We start from the raw sequence: 25,459 nt of genomic DNA, 5'->3' as shown, positions 1-25,459 counted from the left end.
AGCTTTTAAATAAAGAAGAGTGGGGTGTTGGGTGCTCATTAAATCATTGCTTTTGCATGAGACTGGGCAGGCGAAAGGAAAAACTCCCCGGAATGAAAACAGGGTACCAAGAGCCCACCGGGTGCGGCCGTGTTGAGCTCTCGCTGAGGCCTGCTGGCAGTCTGTCAGGTACACTCACTCTCCTGACCGCAGGCTGAGAGCTGCCGCTGTTTACCTGGGGACTGTCAGGGAGCGGGAGGCAAAGGAAGGAAAATACACTGAAGCCCAGCTGAGCAACTGGCGGGTTTTATATATTTATTTCCAAGAAATGACATCTTGTTTTCATTAAAAGGTAAACCAGACTCTCAAAATGCAGGCCACCTTCCATGCAGCCATAGGGCGCACCCAAGTGTCCAAGGCGATGTCAACAGGGTGCATGAGGTATCAAAAACAATCAACAAATGAAGAAACACAGAACTCAACTCATTTAACACGTAGTGAGGCAGTCACTCCAAGTGGGTGTCCCAGCAGCACTGTAGACGGTGATGTCAGCAGCAGGGCCAGCAGACAGAAGGCCAGTGACACAGACTTCCTAAGTCTCTGCAGCACACGGCTTCCGATGATGTCCAGAGCAGCCAAAGGGAATCCTCTAGAACGCGCCAAGCTGCCATCCTCCTAGTCTCTCACATGTCCTTGGAGCATGACCTTCATAACAGTCTCTTTGCTTTAAAAAGAAAGACAGATATGTGAAGGAGGAGCCTGTGTTTCACCCCCTCACATTCCTGTCCACCTTGGTCCTGGTGGAGGCTGGGTTGTGGGCTGATGGTATTGCCCCAGCAGCAAGAGGATCCCACTTGAGCCAGTGGGCAAGTCTTCGCTCTGAAGCAGGGCAGGCTCGGGAGTCACCGTCCCCCGCATTAGGCCGTGCACCGTCTACACTTACACGTGAGCTGACCTATATTCAAGGCCATCCCACGGCCCTTAATTGAACACTGGTTCTCCTGACTGTCTAGGGACGGAAGAGGGTGACGGCACTTGGGGAGGCTGATCTTCTCAGCAGGGAAAGCTCTCCTTCGTGCTTCCGAGCAGATGGCAGCTTCTGCTGACACGGCAAAGACCTCTCACCATAGGTCACTGCGTCAGGGACAGCCCTTGTACCTCTGTGCACAAGGCAGCTTCTGCAATCTCAAGGGCTGCAGACTCAAAGAAGTCTGAGGTGTGGGTGCTTTCTGGGCCATGAGTTCATACTGTCCACGGAGCCCCAGAGCCGACCACCACAAGACAGCCCATTCTCCGACAGTTCCCGAGATGCTACTGTCTTACTGCGGACGGAAGCACGCACTCCCATGGGTGGGTCAGTCTGCAGGGAGACAGGTCTGTGCGTGGGAGACAGTGGAGGCCGTCAACCTTAGGTGTCTCTCCTCAGCTGTCCACCTGGTTCTCTGAGACAGTCCTTCTCTCACCACAGCCTGAGGCCCACTGAGGAGGCTCCCAGCAAGCCTCAAGGACACCCCTGTCTCCACCACCCCAACGCTGGGATATTAAGCGCCACCAGGCCCAGTATCTTGAATGGCTCTGGGAGTCACACTTGGGTCCACACTTGTGAGCACTTTGTCATCCCCCAGCCTTCTTGTTATCTCAAAATGTATTTTGAGTTATTGATTAAGGATGAAGAGAGAAACAAACTAGAGGACAACTCGTATTTTAACAATGAGGAAAAGAACAAAGAAACACAGAAAGGGAAGGGGAGCAACAATGAGGAAACCAGAACAAAGTGTCTAGTAACGTCTGTTAACCCTTACGCAGCAATAGTTTTGCAAAGCATAAATTTTTTTAAAAAATCAAAAACTTACAGCTGGGCATGGTGGCACTAGGGAAGGCTGAAGCAGGTGGATCTCCTGAGTTTGAGCTTAGCATGGTCCGTACAGCAGACCCTACCTCAACGGACAGACAATCCAGGGTGGTGCTACACAGTCCTGGAATCTTGACAGCTACTAACCCTCCAGGCAACCCCTTCGAGGCTGGCTTCCAAGAAAGGAGGTGGGCAACATCAGAGCCTTCCAGGGAGCAGACAGAGCTGTTCCGAGTCCCAGGCCCCTGCCATTTCTCTACCTTCCTCTTAGCTAATGGAGGCAGCTGACGGTCTCAGGCACACAATGCCTTCTCCCCACACACACCCATCAGGAGCTTCTTCGATTTAGTGCTACAACAGCAAGGGGACTGTCGGGAGAGCGCAGTCTGTGGGAGCCAGAGCTAAGAAAAAAACAGTTGAACTCCAGATCTTTTGGTTTCCTCTGCTGTCACCTCCCCTCACCTCCCGTCCAGTGCTGGGCGAGGACCCCGCCCTCCGGCTGTCTCCAATCCCTGCTTCTCTTGTTTCCAAACTCAGGGGAGTTGAGCACAGTGCCTCAAGCCTAAGATACCAACACTGGGGAGGCCCAGAGGGAGGACAGCTGTGATGTTCAGGCTGCCTACAGAGTGAGATTCTCAAACCCATCCCACAACCACCACAAACCCAGGAGGAAAAGGGAGGAGGAGGAACTGCTGAGAAAACAGTGTGAACACACTTGCTAACTAGTTAATTTAAGGGGAGCAGAAGAAATGGGGGTGGGGGGTCTGACAGAAGGAATGGCCCTCCCCTTACCATCTCCTGACAGGGAGTTTCAAACCTTCTCCCTCAGAAGGTGCTGCTACACTATTACACAGCCACAATGACCCCTGGTACAAACGTCTCATTTGACTATGTTGTTTATGGGGAGAGATGGCTCAATGGTCTTCAGACACACACGAGAAGAGGGCATCGGATCCCATTACAGATGGTTGTGTGTGGGATGATACAGGTGAGGCAGGTACAAGACAGAATGAGGACTGTCACTGGACGAGAAGGAAGGATGGGCGAGAGAAAAGATTGAGGGAAGAGGAGGAGACTGGAACGGAAAGGAAGGGAGACTGGAGGAGACAGCAAGTGAAGATGTGGAGAGAACATGGAGGCGGACGTTAAGATTTCACGCTGTACCTTTACAGGTTGTTATGAATGTTCTTAAGGGATGGATGTGTACTGGGCTTTGTATGTTTAGGTGGGCAATTATATCTTATCAATTGGATCAGAGGTTATTGTGTAAGAGCACAGGACGTCTATCTGCACGAGAACCAACCAAACGCTTGCCAGTTTCCAGAGCCTGTGTCCTTTGTTTATTCCATTTGTTTTATTTATGTGCATGGGTGTTTTATGCTATGTGCACTCTTGGTGCCTGAAGCAGGCAAAAGGTGTCAGATCCCTCTGGACTGGAGGTAAGGCAGTTGTGGGTGCTGGGGATTGAACACGGGTCTCTGGAAGAGCAGAAAGAGCTCTTGAGCACTGACCCCTCTCTTCAATCCCAGATCCTAAGCTCTTTTTTAAAATTCCCATTCACTAAGGAATAAACCAGCTTTCAAACAGCACTAGAACACCCAGAACGCTGGCATTTCAATTTAAAATGTTCCTAACCCCATGCTGCAGCCCACAAAGCCGCTGACGGCTCTGGCACATCTTCCCCTGAATCGAGTCTCAGAGCCTCCTGTGCCGAGGGAAACCCTGAGAGCTGCAGAGAACAGAGCTGGCTGCCAGACGGCTGTGAGCAGTGTACACAACAGGGAGCTGTTTTCTGAACAGCCGCTCCTCCTGCCAGAGAGGCCCAGGAGTAGCCTATTCAGCCTCTGCAGAGAAGGGAGGGGGACTGGGATCCTTAGTCTATGCAGGTGACTCTCCATTAGAGGACAGAGGTGGACTTGGGACCTGGGCTCCCCAGGCATCAGCTGTGATGGATGAAGAAGATCGGCACGCGCTGGGCGAAGGGCCTCTCATAGGCGTCCCCGTCTGACCCAGGCAACACACTTCAGCTCAAATCATAACCTGATCCTTGTCTAATCTGGCTCTCAGGACAACAAAAGCAAGGCCCCTCGTCCACTGGCAGGTCTGGCTGTTCTGCAAGTCATGTGCCATGTGACTCGGTTTGGAAAACAAGCATCCAGAAAGCCACAGGCTTGGCTTAAACATGGCTTCCTCCACAGGATGCCCTCTCATCTCCACCTGCCCAGACCAGCAAAGGGTCCTTCCTCTGAGGCTGCACAGCACCTCCCACTCCCGGGGCTGTGTGACGTTCCTATGGGAGTACAAGGAGCAGATAGATGGAGGGCACTGGGGTTCTGCCAGACCCAAGCGCAGAGGGGAAACTTGTGTCGGAGACTCTAAACCGAGCACCAAGTAACAAGCACGCACTTCCTTTCAAGGGTCAGATCACACTCCTGGACAGGAACTGGCTAAGCACACTGCCTGCTCCGCGCCCACACCACCCGGTCCTGTGTGAGCCTGCTGCCTGCCCCGCTTCACATTGCGGCTGCGTATGAATCAGCAACAGACCCGGCCCTGTGGAAAAGCCGATACCTGTAGGAGGGCTGGGAGGCAAGAAAGCCACGAACGGGACAGCATCTCTCAGCTCAGGAGTACAACCAGGCCACTACCCTGTGGCACGTGCCGGCATCATGGACAGCAGCTGAGTTAATTACCAATTCCCAGAAGGCAGGGGCAGAGCGGGACAGCCACGGGCACCCTGTCTTTTGTGCAGTGGCTCTCTATGCCAGCCCTGCCAACCCAGCAGCTTCCTTGTTTTGTGCTGAGTCTTCTGCTGCAGCATGAAGGGGCGGCTTTCTGCAGCCCTGAACACAGCAAGCCCCACGCGTGACATCACCACTTAAACCAGTGGCCCTCAGCCCGTGGGTCACCACCCTCAAAGACCATCAGAAACACATTTACATTGCGATTCATAACAGTAGCAAACATAGAGATGGTTATGAAGTAGTAACAAAATAATTTTACGGCTGGAGGTCACCACAACAAGAGGGACTATTTTAAAGGGTTGCAGCATTAGGGATGCTGAGAACCACTGACTTAAAGATCAGCGACTCTCGCCATCCCTTCCCCAATGTCTTTACCTCAAGTTCCCTGATGGGGGGAGAAAGGGGGGAGGGGGAGAGGGAGAGGGGGAGGGGGAGAGGGAGGGGAGAGGGGGGGAGAGAGAGAGAGAGAGAGAGAGAGAGAGAGAGAAAGTGTGTGTGGTGTGTGTGTGTGTGTGTGTGTGTGTGTGTGTGTGTGTGAGGGAATAGTGCTAGGGACTGATATTAGTCAAGTACCTTACAGAGCAGTCCCTTACAGAGCAGCCAATGAATGCATTTGCTTCCCTAGGCGAACGTCCCGGGCACACCGCCTGCCATCGCTAGCTGCCTTCAGCAGCAGCACCACCTGGTGTGCAGACAGCAAACCGACGACTGTTCTGGTCCCAGCTTCCCACTGCCCTCCATTCTTCCTTTTTTTTTTCTTCCCCTTCTTCTTTTTTTCGGAGCTGGGGACCGAACCCAGGGCCTTGCGCTTCCTAGGCAAGCGCTCTGCCACTGAGCTAAATCCCCAACCCCAATTCCCTTCTTCCTAAGCGGGCTATCTGAACTCCGTATACTCCCATTTCCCCTGCCTGTACTTCATTCAACAACTATTCACTAAACTCCAATCTCCAACCTCGCCCCGTAAGAATACCTGAGGTAGTTAAATACAAACATCCCTGTTAGGGAGCAGGCGTTGTCAAAGCTCCTCACCTCTTCGTTCCCTAATGAGGACGCTTCTCCTCTCCTTCACGTCTGAGCTCAGGCGTTCCACCATCTTACTGATGCAGTTGTCCAGAACCAGCGAGTTGGTTCTGGACTCAATGTCCTTCCGACAGATGGGACACTCCACTTTCCGCTTCATCCACTCACTGATGCAGAAGGAGCAGAAACTGTGGGCACAGTTCAGGGTGACAGCCTGCAATGTGAAAGGGACATTCTGACTTTCTCAAAGCACAACAGAGCATGAAGGCCCCCAGGGAAGCTCACCGCACCCCACCTCACAAAGGCGCTCTGCCCTGGGTCGGGAGGCTCGCCACCTGCTTCCGTCTCCCTGTCCCGCCTCCCCTAAGAGCAACGCTAAATCTCTCCACAGACCAGAGACTAAGCAGGAAACAAAGACCTATAGCCAGAGTGACTCCAGTCAGCTGGCCTTCCCTCAGGAGGCTGACACACCCAACGCGCATCTGACTTCCCGAAGGTAAACAAACAAACCCTCCCGCTATTCAACTGCAAAAGCGGAACACTCTTAGCATAAGATGAACTGGTTACAAATGGTAGGAAATTTATGGTTGGGGATTTAGCTCAGTGGTAGAGCGCTTGCCTAGCAAGCTCAAGGCCCTGGGTTCAGTCCCCAGCTCCGAAAAAAAGAACCAAAAACAAAAACAAAAAACAGCTGGTATAATAATATGGCAAAGTAACAATAGGAGACAGGTGTTTGCTTTTCAAAAGGACCCTCAAAGCCATGAAATATATTCATTCTGGCGCCCGATGCCCACAGTGACCACCATCAATGGCATTCACTACCCTGCTCCAAGGCCAAACTACAAGTTCACACGCAGCACAGTGCCCGTCCGGGGTAGCACAGTGCCCGTCCGGGGCAGCACAGTGCCCGTCCGGGGTAGCACAGTGCGTCCGGGGTAAGGGAGCAGCAGTGGGCAGGTCCGTTCCAGTACTTCAAACCCTAATGCAAGTCAACGTCTAAGAAGGAAACAGCACAGTGAAGACTGCATGACGTAGTAATAAGTAGCAGCTCTCTCGTCTCTTCAGAATGACCCCCCCCACCCCACCCCCGTGCTAGAGGCTGGTGCACTGCGGTGGGTGGGGGTGGGGGTGGGGGTGGGGGGACGTGGGTGAGCCACCGCTCGTACTTAACTCGATGAAGTACTCTGAGCAGATGATGCACTGGAGCTCGTTCTCCAGCACGTCGTTCATGTGGCTGAGAACTTCCTCCTTCTGTGCTTGGACCTTGTCCTTTTCTTCCTGCAAAGACACAAGACCGCCTGTCACGGGAAACCACCAGAATGCGGGACAGGCCGGGAGCAAGGTTAGCCGAGCACGGCAGTCTCGGCACCTGTGCAAGAATGAAACTCTCCCTGTGGGTCGCCCTTGCCCAAGAGCCGCCTCCTCACAGCTCACCAGCAGTGTGACAGCGTCAGGATGAAGTCCTGAGGTGCTAGGAGGGTGGGCAGACAGGACTAGCAGCCTAGAACAAAGGCTGCATGAACTGGTTCTTCTCTTCCCCCGTGAAGACATAGTGGGAAATATCATCTATGAACCAAAATCATGTCCTTGCCAGACTCCATCCACATCTGCCAGTACCTTCAGGACTCCCAGCCTGCAGAGCTTTGAAAGATACATTCTGGGGCTCACCAGCTACCTGGTTTATCGTACTTGAGCTGCAGCAGCCCGGGTGAACTAAAACCCCACCTTCTCCGTGTCTGCTCCCTATGTGATTTTTGTTCCTTTTCCCAAACAGCCAGGGTGGGTCACAACCTGAGTGATAAAAACTTTCCCTCGAAACTATAATTTCAGGGGCTGGGGATTTAGCTCAGTGGTAGAGCGCTTACCTAGGAAGCGCAAGGCCCTGGGTTCGGTCCCCAGCTCCGAAAAAAAAAAAGAACAAAAAAAAAAAAAAAAAAAAAAAAGAACAAAAAAAAAAAAGAAACTATAATTTCACAGGACAAGAGATAAAGAGCACTCCGGGGGCAGGGGCCTGAGTGTGTAGTTAGTAGCTGTCTTTGAGGACAGAAGAATAAATACTTATCCTGTGATCCCGAGGCTTGGCTGGAAAGAAGTCCTCTTGGGCTCCAACCCTCCAATGTTTGCTTCTGTTCCCGTCTATCCCCGAGGTCAGAGCACCTTGGGACTTACTGTTGGGAAGGACCCTAGCTATGCTCTTTTAAGATGAAAATTGGTGGGGTTGGGGATTTAGCTCAGTGGTAGAGCGCTTGCCTAGCAAGCGGAAGGCCATGGGTTCGGTCCCCAGCTCCGAAAAAAAAAAAAAAAAAAAAAAAGAAAATTGGTTATGTCCTCAACCCCCAAAAGGAAGCAACGGAAGTCCAAGAGAGGGAGGAAAAGCCACTCTGGGCAGTGGGATCATTTTGTCTTCTTCTTTTCTAATCAAAGCAGACCCTTAAGTCACGTAGGGAAGAAGATCCAGACTACAGTCATGTTCTCAGACTGTTTTCTTTTTTCTTTAGATTTACTTCTGTTTTATGTATATGGGTGTTTTGTCTACAAGCATGACTGTGTACACGTACATGCACTGGTGGAGGTTGGATCCCCAGATTTCCTGAAAGCAGAGTTATAGATAGCTGTGAGCCACCATGTGTGGTGCTGGGACTTGAGTCTCTGGGAAAGCAACAAGTATTCTTAACCACTGAGCCATCTCTCCAGCCCACCATAAAACATTTAAGTTCCTTAGTTTTAAAATATGTGTTAAAGCAAAATGATAGCAACTTGGGAGTTGGAAACAGGATTAAGAGTTTGAAATGGGGGGCTGGGGATTTAGCTCAGTGGTAGAGCGCTTACCTAGGAAGCGCAAGGCCCCGGGTTCGGTCCCCAGCTCCGGAAAAAAAAGAACCAAAAAAAAAAAAAAAAAAAAAAAAAGAGTTTGAAATGGGGCTGAAATGGGTCCAGGCCTCTTTCCCAGCATTTAGCTTCTCAACAAGGAAGAAGATGGACGCTGCCTCACAGTGAGCATGTTATGGGGTGAGTAACTTAATAGATTAGCTCCCTGAGGTAAGGAACAACTTTCTGTTTTTGCCACAGCAACTGCGCCCTCTAGAGAATGCCAAGCAGAGCCGCACGCACTGAGTTTAAGCCTCTGTCCTCCGTCCCATACCTTGGTCCGCTCCAATTCTTTGTTCTTGGCTTGAATGATTTTCTCAAAGTCCTTCTTGCTGCGATCTAGTTCTTCCATTAGAGCGCGATGCTACAGAAACAGCAGGTAAGCCATTAGGACAAGCAGTGCAACCACTCTGTCAGCCACACACCTTCGCTTCCTCCCTCTGCTCAGCGACTTTGGTTTAGGGACCAGTGAGGACAATTTCAAACACAGCCTTCTCTCATCCAGGATGGACAAGTCAGGACAGGAGAGAGAGGGGAGCAGATCTGTCAGGCCTTCGGGGCCAGCCCGGCCAGCATCGTCTACAGCTGCCACGCCCAAGTGCCACCAGCTCTGTCACTGTGACTCTAGGTTCTACCAGTCTGAACAAGAACATCTTCCGAGGGATCAGCCACGGCTGTTCAAGCATGACGACACGTCAGACTGATGCATGACGGTGGCATGACTTCATGACTAAGCCTTCGATGCGTGTTAGAGCAGGCGCGGTGACGGGGCTACAAGGGAGCAGAAAACCCCAGGCCTCCCCCGCAGCGGGGCAAAGCCTGACTCTCTGGCCACTTTCAAAACCTCTGCGCATTAGTTTAAAAACACTCAGGAGGCCAGTGCGCTGGCTCACCGGGAAAGGCGTTTGCTGTGCAGCCTGCAGACCTGAGTTTGACTTCTGGGGTCCACATGGAGGACGGAACCCACTCCCAAAAGCTCCCTTCACACACACTGTGGTCCACAAGCGCACATGGTCACACACAATGATTTTATTTACTGAGTGTGTGTGAGTATGAGGCACATGTGTCCACGTGCCCTGGGAGGCACAAGATGGTGTCCAGTCTCCTGAAGCTGGAATTAAAGGGGCTGTGAGCCGTCTAAGAGTGTTCCAGCCCCACGTGAACGCTTGTGTACACACACACACACACACACACACACACACACACACGTGTGCGCGCACGCACAGTAAAATAAGCATATATTTAAACACTCAAATGGGAACAATGCCTACCCTTTCACGCTATCAAGTAGATAAGCTCAAAAAATAAAATCCAAATACAATTTTCACCTAATTATTTCCGAAGCCATTTATACATCTGCCCACAAGAAAATCTAGGCAGGTTCCCTCTCACATAACTGTTAGTACGGCTAAGGCTGAGGCACAGGTCTGTAATAAACAAATGGAAATAACGCTGAACAAATTGCACGCCAGCTGCTCACTGTGCTGGGTGAGGCTGTACCCACCTCACTGACTGACACAATCACTGTGCTGGGTGAGGCTGTACCCACCTCACTGACTGATCACAATCACTGTGCTGGGTGAGGCTGTACCCACCTCACTGACTGACATAATCACTGTGCTGGGTGAGGCTGTACCCACCTCACTGACTGATCACAATCACTGTGCTGGGTGAGGCTGTACCCACCTCACTGACTGACATAATCACTGTGCTGGGTGAGGCTGTACCCACCTCACTGACTGACACAATCACTGTGCTGGGTGAGGCTGTACCCACCTCACTGACTGACACAATCACTGTGCTGGGTGAGGCTGTACCCACCTCACTGACTGATCACAATCACTGTGCTCAGTGAGGCTGTACCCACCTTGCCGACTGATCACAATCAAAGCTCAGAGATGAAGCAAGCGTTTGCTGCTGTTTTTTGAGACAGGGTCTCATGATGCAGACCAGGCTGGCCTTAAACTCGAGATGTACCTGCCTCTGCCTCCCGAGTGCGGAGGTTAAAGGTGTGTGCTGCATCTCCAGCTGAGGCAAGTTTTAAAGGTATAAGGAGCACCTAAGAGGCAGTAAAGAAGCCCCAGGAGTCAATGGAATAAATCCCAGGCGGTCCGTCTGCTGCAGGACTTCATGCCACAGGCAGGACTGTTTAAACGGGTGCTTTTAGACAAGAACACTCTTGGATGGTTTCTGGATGCCACAGTGTAGGAAGGATGAGGTACAAAGGTTCTTACGGGCCCCCTGGCCCAGGCGTAGCTAACCTCTGCCCGCCGCTGCCCTCGCTATTCTGAAGTAGAGCCCCTATCCCGAGATCGTCTCCAGGCTGCTCTGTCATCACCAGGGCGCCTTCTGCTTGATGGAGACATACGCTTCCACGCCTGAGATCTGGTGCGTATCTGTGAGGCTCCAAATCTCCAGCCGGATGGTGTGAGCATCTGGCACCTGTTCTGTTTGCAGACTGGAGACAACACAGAGGAGTGGGCTAAGAGGCAGAGGCAGCTAGTGGCCATGTGGTGCTTGGCTGTTCCCCACTCACAACTACCACAGCCGCGGGAAGTGGGAGAGATTACGTTACCTCCTGCAGAGCCTGCAGCAGCTGTTGCTTCAGATCACACTCTCCTTGCTCTTTCTCCAAACCCTGAAAAGCCAAAACGAAGTGGATGGAAGGTTTTTGCAGTCAAGGGGGAAAGAGAACAAAACCCTAGGAGCAGTCATGACAAGAACTCGGGGCAGGAAGCGGGCACGAAGACCCGGGTTTACTTCAAGCTGCATGCCCTCCTCAGGACAGGGCTTCAGGCCGCACGCGGAGCGGCTCTGAAACACCACAGAGCAGTAGTCAGAATTTCTTTTATTGCCACATACTCAAATGGATGGAGTCTGAGAACTGAGGCACAAACATCTACGCTCAAATACATCCCCAAGGCCGGCCCCACAATGCTTCCGTCTTGTCCCTCTGCATGGACCTCCCTCTCCAAGGCACTCTCTGCCCTTTCTGCCCGCAGCCAGCAGACCAGCGCTCAACTATGGCCAGCTTCTTCCCTGCAGTTTGTGCTCTTGCTGCCTTAGGGATTACCTACAGGGTGGGGGATTTCCACTCACTTGTAATTAATGTGCCAACCATTCTTCCAATGTGTTGATAGGGGCATATCTTGTTTCTACAAGATAAATTACTTAATGATTTTTAAAAATTGGGCATTTCAATACCAAGCAGAATTCCAAACACGATGTCAGGCCAGGCTATCGTGAGGGCCAATGCAGCTAACACACAGCTTTCGGCACGCTGCTCAACAAGGCACTTCGGCCTTTAACCTTCTGCCCCAGAAAAGACTTTGCAGCTGTCTCTTCAGCACAGAATCGCCACAGATACTAATCACAGGAATACCCTCATCTCTGAACACACTGTCCTTTAAAGAGAATTCTGCTCAGTGAAGGTGTGATACCCCAAACAGCAGATACCACCCTCTGCTAACTTACAGCGGTCTGGGCTTGACAAGGGGAGCAGAAGCTATGTACACCCACCATGCGCGCCCTCCTGAGGCACTGCTGTAATCCATGGCTTTTGCTAGCCCTACGAGCTCAAGGAGATAGCAGAGGTGAGAAAGAAAAGGATAAACTCTTCAGAAACAAGCCAACACCACTACAGGCTGTTCCTTGCCCAGAGAGACTCAAGCAAGATAAAAAACCACCTCTGCACTTCAGCTGTGACTGGCCCTTTTTGGTTTTAAGTCAACAATAGGGAATTCTTGACATTCGCCATTACCTGAACAGCTGGGGTGGGAATGGCATGGTTCCTGCCCTGGGGAACTGACATTTTAAGCAGGAACAGATCAGCCCCTGCCTGAAGCTTTATGCAAGAGCTTGTCACCTAAGCGAATGGTCTGGAGTTGAGAACACATTTGCTCCAACATCTGTACCTCTCAGATACTTCTTTTAACTTCTGGTGGAGGATAGTGGCTTATCATTCCGCCAGTTGTGTGCCTCCCCATGGCATTCTGGTTGATCAAGACAGGAACAAAACCACTCTGTGCTGCCAGCCCCCACCCCCGAAATGAGCTAATCACACAGACAACCCACTGTTGTGTACACAAAGGCAGGGCACCTAGCTGACCTGCACCTGCTCGGAAAGCAAAGAGCAGAGAAGCCTTGAGGACATGGTTTGCTGCATCCTAACCTTTACCCAACCTCTCCCTGACTTGACCTCGGATCTGAAGCCCGTTTCCAAGCAGAGACCAGTTGTCTCCAGGCTGGCTGCTGCCGTCACCTTGCTCAACTGGGTACCCTGCCTGGCTTCTGACCTCACCAGTATGCTGAAACCCCAACCCTTCCCACCTCCTCCATTTCAGTTTCCCATTCTGTGTACTGTGCTTAGTTATTAGCACTGAGTCCCTGCTCCAGAGACAACTCTAGGCAGGAGCCCACTAAGCGCCTGCCCACCTGAGGCCCCGCCCACCTGAGGCCCCGCCCCCGCCTCTGTGGTACCTGGAGGTGCTGCTCCTCCTCCTGGAACGTCTTCTCCAGCTGCTCCACTCTTGCCTGCTGCTGAGCCTGCTCTGCGTACAGCTGGGACTGTAGGTCTCGCAGCTCCTTCTCCATCCTCACGACTTTCTTTGAGCTCCCCTTCCGGGCCTGCCTCTTGACGTTCAGGACAGCAATCTGCTTTTCTTGCATCTGGGTTTTCAGCTTGAGCATCCTGGACATGGTCATCTTAAACAGTTCTAAGCTGCTCTGAGATGCTGATGGGCTGCAGGCCTTCTGCTTCTTAGGATAGAGTTCGAGGACCTTAGGAAGAGTAGAGCAAGCATGAGGCCCCGCGGTCCTCTCACTCGCCTCAAGAGACGCCAAGGTAGGGCACAAACATCCCAAGGGCTGACTTGCCGCTTCACCTTTGCCGTGTAACTTCTCTGGCTCAGCGGGTTTACTGGAGCCTTTAGCCAGTGGGCACCTGAGATCTGAGGGGCCCTCGGCTGGAAGACTCTCTACCCCATCCGAACTGAACTTCCTCTTAGTTCTCAAGCCTTTATGTTTTTCCGTTGTGTGGTCATTCTTGGGGGCAAGGCAGGGAGCCAGACTCTCCCGGTCTTCTTCGATAACTTCGTATTCGTACTCCGCATGCTCCTTGCTTTCCAGAGGCACTCCGAGCTGGATGTGGTCTCCCTTACGGATGCAGTAACCCTGTAACGGCGCCAGACGCTCTCTGTTCAGCCAAACACCATTCAGACTCTGGGGAGAAAGACGGAAAAACAAAATAAGCTCATGATTTTCCCCCTCTTAACGGAATTTCTCTCTTGCTGCTACAAAACCTTCTGCCTTTTCAGAAGGAAAGCCCTTGAGGACAGACAGAGATGAAAGGTTCATAAAGCACCATCTTTGGAAAGAGCATTGTACGCACAGTGCTCTGGCTTTCTACCTATATGTCACATTCATAACTCCACAGAGAACCGCCCGTCTAACAGGCAAAAACCTCCCTCCTAAAGCACGGCAGCGCACTGAACGACGCTCAGACCCAATCACTCCCATTGACCTAAACTCTGGGCAATGAGTCAAGCTGGAGAAAGCGCTCCTAGGAGGGAAGCATTACCACAGCGAGCCCTAGCCAGGCTTGGGCAGGAGTCACCCAGGCTCTGCACCTCCCTCTCAGGGTACAAAGGCTATGGGGACAATGCCAATGCTCTGTCCTGGGGTGGGGTGGGGGGTGGGGACGGACTCAGGAACACCAGCGGCTGTGTACATGAGGCATAGTGGGCGAGCAGAGCCAGAGCTCCTACTGGAGCTCTCAGGCCAACACTTGGGGGTGTTCGCCGCATACGTTAGCAATGTCTCTTCTCTGTGTACTTTGTCTATAAAATGAGGAAGTCTGGTATCTACCCCACACTGCAATGCTTAGCACAGCACTCCAAAACCATAAATCTTTGCCCCCGAACTTCTTGTTTTAGTGAAATTACATTGTTAGGAGCATGGATCAGGAGGGGTTGAGCTCTGGGGTAAAAGCACACTAAGACCTGGCTCAAACCCCAACACTGGAGTCTTGCATTAGACTGCCTGCATTTCCAATGTGTCTATCATCTGAGAGCCGATGACACCCGGTAGACTTCCTGCTTGTTTTCTGGGTTGGTACAGTGGTTTGAATAGGAAAGGCCCCCATAGACTCATCATGTGTTTGAATGCTTGGCTATAGAGAGTGACACTATTAGGAGGTGTAGCCTTGTTGGGGGAAGTGTCACTGAGGAGGCAGGCTTTGAGCTCTCTTACACTCAAGCTACATTCAGTGTGACACAGACTCTCCCTGCTACCTGCGGATCAAGATGTAGATAGAACTCTAGGCTCCTCCGGCACCATGCCTGCCTGCCTGCCGCCATGCTCCCCACTAAGCCTGAAACTATAAACCAGCCCTAATCAGGTGTTTTCTTTTATAAGAGTTGCTGTGGTCATGGTGTCTCTTCATACAATAGAAACTCCAAGTAAGACAGCAGGTAAAGACACCAAGGACAAGTTAGATATAAAAGAGCTTTCAGCATATTTTTGGGGACAAAAGTATGGAATCCTATGGCATAGCAAAGTGTCCCATGTGGAAGTGGGTTAGCTAAATGGAGGTGACAAGTCCTAAAATAGACTTCAGAGCTAACAAAGGGCTCTTAACTTTGGAGGAGAGGCCAGAGATTAAACTCACTGCTGAAATGAGACAAAGGCTGACACTTACACTGTAGTTTTTAGGTTAGAAATCTGTTAAAAGTATCAATCAATATTCTAAATGTCTTTAACAAAGCACAGTATGCAATGTAGATGGATAACTCATAAATGTACATTTAGATGAAAAATCACAAAGTCAACCACCTCAGCGCTATCTACAATGTGGCTTTAAAAGCACATCACGGGCTAGAGAGATGGCTCAGTGGTTAAGAATGCTGACTATTCTTCCAGAGGTCCTGAGTTCAATTCCCAGCAACCATATGGTGGCTCACAACCATCTGTAATGGGATCTGATGCCCTCCTCTGGTGTGTCTGAAGACAGTTACAGTGTACTCATATACAGGAAATAAATAAATCTTTTTAAATAAATAAATAAATAAATAAATAAATAAATAAATAAAAGCACATCACAGCATCCAAGGAACCTGTCTCTCCTTCCCTCACAAGGAGACTAGTATGCTGGCATAATGGCTTCACCTAGTTCTAAACACCATATAAGTCATACCCCCTTCTGTGGTCAGTTGCGCACACATGTGTATGAGGCCAGAGCAGCACTGGGTGTTTTCCTCAGGTGCTCTTTGCTTTGTATGTATGTATGTATGTTTTGTGTATATGTATGTCTGTGTACCACGTGTATACCTGGTGCCCATGGAGGTCAGAAGAGAGCATCAGACACCCTAAACCCAGAGCTGTGGACAGTGGTGAGCCACCATGTGCATGCTGGGAATTGTGTCCTCTGCAAGAGCAGTAGGCGCTCTTAACCAGAGTCATCTCTGCAGTACCACTCCCCCTTACTATTTTTATTTTGCTGTTTGCTTTTGTTTTCCAGGACAGGGTTTCTCTGTGTAGCCCTAGCTGTTCTGGAACTCACTCTGTAGACAAGGCTGGACTCAAACTCACAGATCTTCCTGTCTCTGCTTCCTGAGTCCTGGGACTAAAGGTGTTTGCCTCTGAGGCCCCCAACCCCCGCTTTGTTTTTTGTTTGTTTGTTTGTTTGTTTGTTTTGTTTTGTTTTTTTGAGACAGGATCTCACTGTGTAGTTCTGGCTGGCCTGAAAATTGCTTTGTAGACCAGGCTAGCCCAAAATTCACAAAGACCTGCCTGCTTCTACGTCCCCAGTGCCAGAATCAGCATGTACCACCACACCTGGCTACCTCATTTTTAAAAGATTTTATTTATTTAAACTGTGCATGTGTGTGCATTTGGGTGCAAATGCCCACAGAGGTTCCTCGGTGCTGGGATTACAGGCGGTTGTGAAGGGCCTGAGAGGGGTGCTGGGCACTGAACTCAGGCCTTCTGAGATGAAGAGCAAGGTCTCCCACTGCTGGAGCTCAGCAATCAGGCTGACTGACAGACAGTGAGTTCTGGAACTCCATCTCTCCCCAGCTCCCCAGCTCCCCTGCCCCACCCCCCAGCTCTGGGACTGCAGGCAAATATTAGCCAGCTGCAGAGACTTTTCAGTCAATGTTATGATTCTAAGACTTCCCCATGATCAGCACAGTAGGGTGCCCTGCAGAAACATTTATACATTCTACGTGGGTGGGCATCACAAATGTTAGAAACCGCTACACACACACACACACACACACACACACACACCCCAGATGAGTCACAGACAGTCACAATACTTGTGCCTACTGACCTTCCCTGTGAAGGAGAAAGTGTCCCTGTCCCTCATCCTAGCCAGTACTCAGCATCACCCGTCTTTCCTTTTAGAATTCGTGATGGATTCCCTTGTGGTTTTGATTTGAATTTCCCTGAGCACCAATTTAAGCAACTCAAGGGTAGTGAGAATTCAGTATGCTCTTTGTGATGTCCCCATCTTTTCATTCATTTTAGAAACTGGGTTCTGTCTGTCTTCTGGGAAAGCCTGACTTGGAATTCTATGCACACAAGCTGACGTCATCAGCTATGTGGATATAGAGCCGTCACTTCCACCTCGAGCTCATCTTTTTCTTAACGGCGTCTTTTGAAGGACAGAAATCCTTAATTTTATCATACTATATCAAATATTAAGCCCCTGCCCCTGGTATGAGACAGGGAGGGTGTCACAGCTGCTGCTCTAGGGATTCTTCCCTGCCTCCCGTTCTGGGGTCGGAGCACAGAGATAGCACAGGGGACAGCTCATGGCTTTAATCTGGTCCTGGGGAGACAAACCCAGCTCTTCCTGCTGAGTGCTTGTGTGCCAGGGGCTTTACCTCCTGAGCATGGCCTCGGCCTATATCCAAATCCTTCAGAAGTGTGCCAGGGCTGGAGAGGTAGCTCAGTTCGTACACTGCGGCTCTGGCAGAGGACCCAGGTTCAAGTCCCAACACCCGTAAGGTGGCTCCCAAGCATCTGTAATTGCAATTTGTGGGACTCTGCTTCCCTCTTCTGGCTCCCACAGGCACTGCCGGCATGTACTGCATATGGCACCCGTGCATGTAAAACATGCATGTCTGATAAAGGCTAAAGGAGCAATCGGAGTCAGGGCCACGGCTGCTGGCGATGCTAGCGGACAGAGCTGGACTATCCAGCCAGGGAGACTTCGCCTCTGACAACTCACAGGGCCAGACTCGACCACACAAAGGTAGACCCAACAAGCAGATCAACCTGTACTAACCTGGTCTACAGAACAAGACACCCCACCCCCATCTTTAAAACAGCCCCCTATCCCATGACCATTTCCATTATCCCCTGGGCACTTGTACGTTTGCACTTTAGGGGCTTCCTAGTTCCAGGGCGCTGTAAATGTCCAACCAAACCAGCAGCTTAGAGGTTTATCTAAAGGGAACTGAAGAGATGGCTCAGCAGTTCTCGGCACAATGCTTGCCCCCTTTCCAGAGAACCCTGGGCCCTCTGGGAATTTCCAACCCCCACGTGGGACATCTCACAACTGTCTGTAACCCCAGCTCAGGAGAACCGAACCTGTCTTCTAGCCTCAGGCACCTGTCTACAAATGTGCATACAAGACACACAGAAATAGTACAATAAAAAGATCTTTTATTCATAGTAAAATATTTCTGAGAAAAGGTGCATGCCTTTAGCCCCAGCACTTGAGAGGCAGAGGCAGCAGATCGCTGTGAGTTAGAGGCCAGCCTGGTCTACAGAGCTAGTTCCAGGACAGCCAGGGCTACACGGAGAAACCCTGTCTTGGAAACTTTTAAATCTATAATAGGTCTGGAGATGGCTCAGTGGTTAAGAGCATCACATGCATCCTGTCAGTTCCCAGAACCCAGAGTGGCCCACGACTTCAACTCCACCTCAGAGGGATCCGGCAACAGTATCCTGGGCTGGCACATGCACTCACATTCACACACCGCCCCTCCCCCCAAAGCACACATACAGTAAAATAATATACAATTTTTAGAAATAAACACAACTCAACAGAAGCCATTAGGCTCGAGTGAGCTCTTGTACCTTATTGTCCATAATCGTCCATTGTCCCTCAGGATTCTGCTTCAGAACGCAGTGGTTTCGAGAAATCATCAGAGGGCACACCTTTGAGATCAGCTGGTACGTGACACTGAATCCCCGTCCTATGGTCACCTGGAAGACAAGGGCAACTTAGGACATTCAGTCACTCTGCTAACAGGGGAGGTTCCTTACAGTCTTACCAACCAGCGGCAAACACGAGTCCTGACTTACGAAACCAGACACCTGTGGACCCTAAACTGTTCATCTGCTGTCCTCTCCCCCTCTTCCTCCTCCCTCTCCTCCTCCTCCACCTCCCTGCCACAGGGAGCCACCACAAAGACCAAAGCAAGACGTTGTGATAAGAGAACACTTAAGAGTTAACAGTAACCAAAAGGGGAGGAAAAAAAGCCAGCCAGCACATCTTTAGTCCCAGCACTGGGGAGGCAGAGGCAGCAGAGGCAGGCAGAGGCAGGCGATCTCTGTGAGTTCAAGGCCAGCCTGATCTACAGAGTGAGTTCCAGGACAGTCAGGGCTACACAGAGAAACCCTGTCTCAAATACCAAACATAAACAACAAGAAGAGTTAACCATGGAGGGCTGTGACACAGCTCAGTAGTTAAGCGCATTGGCTGCTCTTCCCCAAGACCAGGTTTATTTTCCCAACAGCCACAAGGTGGCTTGGAACCATCCGTAATTCTAGCTACAGCAGATCTGACGCCCTCCTCTGCCCATACCCCCACCCCAGGTACGTGTGTGTATAACACACATGCAGTCAAAACAATCACAGCCATAAAATAATTAAAAAATAAAAACAAAAAAGAGCCAATATAAACACTCAGGCTCGTACAACCCTGACAGGTCATTTATTTCTACCATCAATGACAAGGGAGACACACTGCCATCGACTCATCTTGAGCACTGCCTTTATGCATATGCCAGGCCTTGGGGTTTTCTCAGTAAACTGTTTTCAGTTGACCCTGGTTCTGCCCTAGGTTCACCAGGAACTCTCCAATCCCCTTCTACAGCTGTGAAGCGTCTCCCGGGTCACCGTTCTCCCCCTGTACTCCCAGGGTCTGAGTTCGAGTGTATCTTCTCAAGAGGACTCCTGGTTTACTGTATAGCTGTTGTGCTTAGAGAAACAAACGTAAGTTCTTAGGGGTGTTGGAAAGCAGCGACACAGCTCGAAGTCAAAGGGTGGGTTACAAGCGGGAGGCTTATGCTCTGCTGGAGATGGCCTTCCAGACTGCCCTCTCCATGTTCTGCTCGCTCTCCTGCTTCTACGAGGCCAAGTCATGGATCAGCTTCCCAGTTCTAGGCATGGTTACCTGCACATGTGTGGCACCAGCTGTCACGGCGCTCTAGTACATTGCCAAGTTATCCTTGGCCAGAGAAACAACATTTTTTTTTAAAATTTTTAAATGTTATTGCCCTTATTATATGTGCATTGGTGTTTTGCCTGCATGTGTGCGTATGTGAGAGTGTCAGATCTTGGAGTTACAGTTGTAAGCTGCCACGTGGGTGCTAGAATTCCAACCCCAGTCTCTGAAGAGCACTGCCCTTAAGCACTGAGCCATCCATCTCTCCTGCCCCATGACTACAGTTCTTGATCCTCCTCTCCAAGGTTATCATGGTGTGTCTCTTTCCGTACGTGACTAGCTGGCAGATGTGCATTCAAATGCAGGACCTGAAGCTGCCTTCGTTCCCTGTCATCTTGTTAGTTCAGCCTGTCACAGACATAATGCTCCTTCTAGCTTTAGATTCCCGTGAAACGGACATGGCACTTGACGCTGTACCTTCAGTCAAGGCATATGAAACATAAAGTCAGTGTGGATTGGAGCGGTGCTCAGTGGGTAAGAGCTCATAACTCCATGCCCTCTTCTGGCCCCTGCAGGCACCTGTACACACATGGGGTACGCACTCTGCAAAGTCTAGTTTGTAGTCTACAACTAAATCCCTTGAGCCCTGGGCCTGCGCTTACCCACGAGAACAGTTGGAGTTTCTGTAGAAGACAGAAACAAAGCTCAGATTCCACCTATCAAACTTCCTGGTGCACTTGTCCAATCACAGCTACGTGAGGGAAGGAAATGAGGCTCTTCTGAGACCCAGGCCTTAGTTTCTTAGTTGTTTTCTGTGCTTATGTGATCTTTTGACAGAGCTACGGTGACTGTAGCAGAAAACAGCCAAGGTTACGGTTTTCTCCTCTCCTATTTCCGAACACTCTCTGTAGACCATGATGGCCTGGAACACAGAGATTCTCCTGCCTCTGCCTCCTGAGTGCTGGGATTAAAGGCGTGCACGGTCTGTGGTTTTCTACAACATGCATTCATTCCTCCTTTTGTAAATCGTTCAGAAGCGTATCTTCGAGCTCCTTAAAGACCAGTGACAGCGCGGGCCTAGTTTACTAGTTGCTTGTAACTAACCTGACCATCAAGTTAGACCTCAGCTGAGAACACAGAAGCCACCTTTGATTGTGAGTCCTTCATTCCCACACCCTAACTGTACCTAATCCTATCCTGCGGTCATTTCTGCCCTGGGAATCTTCACTGCCACCTCCAGTCCACCTAGTCCTGGGCTTTCAGCTCCTTTCTGAGTCTTTCTCTTCCCACAGTAGCTACAGAGCGGATAGAGAAAAGGTCAGATCACCTCTCGTCTTCAAACCCCACTTAACCTAAAGCTATCCACACTCCAGTCGACCGAGGGCCTTTTCATATACACTGGGCTCTGCTTAAAATGCTTTCCTCAGAACCGTAAACTCCTCTTCCCAGACTCACCCGCTCAGGGCCCACACTAATTACACTCACCTACAAGTGGTGAGACACAGTTCACGAAGTTCACGTTACCAGCATACACTTAGCACAGCCCTAAAGTCCCTCCTACCTGTCCATCCTGCCCTCACTGCTTCCTAGAGTGCACATCTCATCCCCACTGCTTTCTGACCCACTACACAGCAGATACTTGACAACACAGGGGTGTTGCCTGAACCCTGTGTGGTAGGTGTGCCCAGAACCCTAGCAGTAGGAAGTGGGGATGGGAGAGGACGCCCGCCTGCCTATAGGATAGGCCCAGATTCCAAAACGGGCGATATTTGAGTGTTGTTTTATGTCAGAAGTTGGAAACTGGGGGGGCAGACCCCGAGATAGCTCAGTGGGTAAAGGCACTTGCTACCAACCCTGACAGCCTGAGTTCAACATCTTGGCCCACTCGGTAGGAGAGAACGGACAGACTCGTTGTCCTCTGACCTTACACATACACTGCAGCATGCAGATAACTACCCTCATACATATCATACATACACACATACACACACACACATACATACATACACACACACACACACACACATACATACATACACATTTTTTTCACATGAAGACTGCCCAGGTCCAAGGACTAGCATGGCGATGCGGTGTCTAGGGATCGTCTGCCATCCCGTCCGTGTTCACCAACAATTCCCGTCTCTGGTAACTGTTTTATAGGAAGCATTCCATATCCATTTGACGCGATGGGAGACAGCCTGACTGCCATCAGGGAGAGAAGCACCTTGCTCTGAAATGGACTTAGAATCCAGAGAGGGGAAATGTCCTTGTCCTCCCTCCGCTTCGCTGTCCTGGGCTTCACAATGGTTCCACGTCAGCACCGCTCCCCATGACAGCTGCTCCACCTCCAGTCCTTTAGACGCCCTTGTTTTCTCAACCACTTTCACCAGCCCGATCCTCCTGTGCAGGGCTCTGATGCTGAGAGAACCAGTACACTCTCGGGAGCTATCCCACCCCTTTCCCTTTCCAGCTCACTCAGGGTAGAGTCAAGGGAACCAAACACAAGAGAAGCAAGCGGGCGGCGGAAGGCGATGTTCCCTGCAGGCCTGCAAGGGGCTCACCTGTGATCAACACCCCCCCACCCCCCGGTCATTTGTACTTAGACAAAACTATCCCGATTGGTTCAGGAAGCTTAAAGGCAGATAATTTGCTCCTGTGTGATACGGAGATCTCTAGTGTTTTTAGATTTTTATCTGCACAGTGAAGCTCTGAGGGAAACTGGAAAGGCAGGAACTAACCGGCTTTAGCTGTTAGGATTGGCCGATGCCAGGCGCACCTCTCAGAACCTTCCGCAAACCCACCTGTACCAGCACCTGAGAGCCACAGTCAGAGCTCATCCAGGGTTTGACTCCGACTCCACACGCTCTGCAGACTACGCTCCACATGCTGCCAACAACCGGACTTTGCAAGTCACTGGGCGGGCTTCCCTTACACACAGGCCGCCAAGGTGAGTCAATCCTAGATTCAGCTTTCTCCTGGTTTGTCTGGGCCTTGCCCCATAGATGTAATTCCACACAGATCGGTGACACTGCGTAGACACGCCCAGTAGTGTTTGTGCCCTGTTACTCTGAGTCTGAGGAGCAGTTCGGGAGTAATGGATTAGCCCAAGGGACGGAGTCTCAGAGACTAAGTCAGTACTTAATGGATCAAGTTCCCCTACAGGTTTGTGAGGGACTAGTAAATGCTCACGGATCAGATTAAGTAATAAAGATGAAAAGAAAAAGAAAAAACCTCATATGTAAAAAAAATAAGCAGCCCTCTGATGCCTAACTTAAAGCAGGACCTGCTCTAGAATATTCCTAAATAACCCAAGACCCTGGCCAACCCAGATGGTCTCAGGCTCCTTCGCTGTGAAAATACTTTTTCCCTGGTTCAAGTCACAAATCCCTATGTTTGTCTCTCAACTGAGAATTATACAGCTTATCAGAAATTCTAACCTTACCAATTCACTGAATGTAACTTAGATGATCTCTTAGGGTTACTATTCTTGCCAAGGAAACACCATAACCAAAAAAGCAAGTTGGGGAGGAAAGAGTTTATTCAGCTTACAGTTCTGAATTGAAGAACATCATCAAAGGAACTTAGGGCAGGAACCTGGAGACAGGAGCTGATGCAGAGGCCATGGAGGGTGCTGTTTACTGGTTTTCTCAGCCTGCTTTCTTATAGAACCCAGGACCACCAGCCCAGGGATGGCACCACCACTATCCATCATTAATTAAAATGCCTTACAGACAGATCTTATGGGGGCATTTTCTCAATTAAGTTTCCCTCGTTTCAGATGACTCTAATTTCCGTGCCAACTTGACATAAGACCAGTCAGCACACAGGACCAAACATTCAGTACTGCACCCCAAGGGTTTCTACATTGCAAGCTCGTCCCTGACCCAGTTCCCTTTCCAGAACTGATTACAAGGACGCAGTCCGCCCCAGCACCTCCCTCCCGCCTATAAACTGTGCCTCCCCTTTTGGCCTTTGTTTTTAATTTTGCATGTATGGAGCTGAAGATACATTTGGTAGAGTGCCTGCCTTCCAAGTACGAGACCCTGGGTTCGGGATACAGCACCAGCCCCTAAAGTTTGCATTATCAAATATTGTGAGCAGTTTCTGGAGAGAAGGCTAACCCACTTCGGGACTCTGGGAATGCAACCGTGGTCCACGCCGGCTCGCCAATTACCCTCGGAGATGGAGTGGAAGACTTTATTTATTTACATATTTTACATTACAGTTCGAGGGTTTTAAGCAAGCTACCCTTAAACTCGCGATCGCACTTAAAATCAACTCCGAGAGTCTACGCAGTCCATCTTCAGACTCCCTGGGCAGGCTCCCCATCCTTTGGAGTCAGTGGGGACGCCTCTGCCTCAGTTTCCCCGTCTCAGCTGGGTCACCGCAAGACTCTAAGAGACCCTTAACGGGGACCGTGCCTGTTCTCGACCCCATCCTTCTCCTCGCTGGCAGGCCCGCGTCCGTTACAGCGGCTCCCGCACGGGCCCCGCTCCCGCGCAGCCGCCCTCCAGCCCCGACCTCAAGCCGCGGCCTCGCCTGGCCTCGCGGCCGGGTCCCTCCAAGCCCTGAGGTGGCCTGGAGCCCGCTGAGGCCTCGGCGCCTCCGGGCAGGCCGGATCGGATGTGCGCGGCGCCGCTCCTCAGCCTTCCCGCTCCCGTAGCCTGCCAGGCCGCTCGCTCTCACCTCACTCCCAGCCTCCAGCTGTAGCCACTCGCGGTCCATCCCCAGCCGCCGCAAGCACCAGCTCCGGCGGGCCGCGAGCTGCCCCGAGACCAAGGGGTCGGGCTCGCCCATAGCCCGCTCGGCACCGGGGCAACTTTCAGTAACCAGCCAAACTCCAGCCTGGGCTCCGATCGCTTCCGAGGCGCCTCTCGCGCACCATACCTAAACACCAGACAGAAGCAATCGCCCGGAGATCGGTGGCGCGGCGAGCGCGGGCCCGCCCCTGGGCTAGGAAGGCAGGCATTGCGCGTGCGCAGCGGGAGGGCGACGGCGGCGGAGGGCGGGGAGAGCGCAGGTATTGAGTCCGAAAGGGCGGGCTTAAAGTCTTCTGCTGACCTACCTCAGCCAGGGCCTCCGAGTGAGGTTGTGTCTCCCAACCCCCAAAACCGTAAAATGTAAATCATAGGGCTTGGAGGATGGCTCAACGAGTAAAGTTGCTTGTTGCCAAGCGTCGAGTCAAGAGTCCGATGCTCAGGCTTCACCTACGTGGTGGCAGGGGGAAACTGACTCTTCAAATTGGCCTCTTGACCTCCACATGCGCGCCTAGCGGGTTTGTGTGCCCACACGAATAAACACCTAAATTATAAAATCGTAGTAAATGACAAGAGGCACTGTCTTTCCTTGGGTTTGTGAATATAATGACTTTCCCAATATCTTCCTCCCCCGAGCTCTCCAAAGCTATTACTACCCCAGAAGCTGCATCAATGAACTGGAACCTCTGATTTCCACCCCACCACCCCCTTTTTTCTTTGGCAGGGTGTGATGGAGGACGAGGAATTCAAGGGCATCCACCGCTATGCAATGAGTTAAGAGGCCAGCCTGGGATATGAGACCGTGTCACCAAAGCAAAAATTGCTTCATAACTACATTTTG

General features: G+C 51.0%; 1 protein-coding gene across 4 annotated transcripts; it reads right to left on the bottom strand.

Annotated features, from left to right (window-relative positions):
- Positions 1–269: 269 nt before the first annotated feature.
- On the bottom strand, positions 270–24,817 carry Rnf8 (ring finger protein 8). Of its 4 annotated transcripts, none has more exons than XM_063279229.1 (8): positions 24,548–24,817; positions 18,550–18,678; positions 12,943–13,683; positions 11,039–11,101; positions 8,738–8,827; positions 6,768–6,873; positions 5,605–5,811; positions 270–1,355 (listed from the first exon to the last, which is right to left on the bottom strand). In XM_063279229.1, exons 1-8 carry the CDS (start codon positions 24,656–24,658, stop codon positions 1,291–1,293), a joined length of 1,512 nt encoding a protein of 503 aa, XP_063135299.1. In that variant the 5' UTR covers positions 24,659–24,817; the 3' UTR covers positions 270–1,290. The 4 variants fall into 4 exon arrangements, with proteins under 4 accessions (XP_063135299.1, XP_063135300.1, NP_001020898.1 ...); XM_063279230.1 differs by having other exon boundaries at positions 270–703; NM_001025727.1 differs by having other exon boundaries at positions 282–703; positions 5,605–5,809; positions 6,766–6,873; positions 24,548–24,742.
- Positions 24,818–25,459: the final 642 nt, after the last annotated feature.

Source organism: Rattus norvegicus, chromosome 20 (genome assembly GCF_036323735.1).
Source record: "Rattus norvegicus strain BN/NHsdMcwi chromosome 20, GRCr8, whole genome shotgun sequence".
In the NCBI taxonomy this organism is placed as follows: domain Eukaryota; kingdom Metazoa; phylum Chordata; class Mammalia; order Rodentia; family Muridae; genus Rattus; species Rattus norvegicus.
This window is presented reverse-complemented; position numbering and strand designations above follow the sequence as displayed.

Excerpts from the sequence above, each read along its gene's own strand:
- Rnf8 (XM_063279229.1), bottom strand. The coding sequence starts at position 24,658 with ATGGGCGAGCCCGACCCCTTGGTCTCGGGGCAGCTCGCGGCCCGCCGG. Across the intron at positions 18,679-24,547 it reads AGCTGGAGGCTGGGAGTGAG|GTGACCATAGGACGGGGATT; the intron begins GTGAGAGCGAGC and ends CTTGTCTTCCAG. Across the intron at positions 8,828-11,038 it reads TGCTGCAGGCTCTGCAGGAG|CATCGCGCTCTAATGGAAGA; the intron begins GTAACGTAATCT and ends CTGTTTCTGTAG.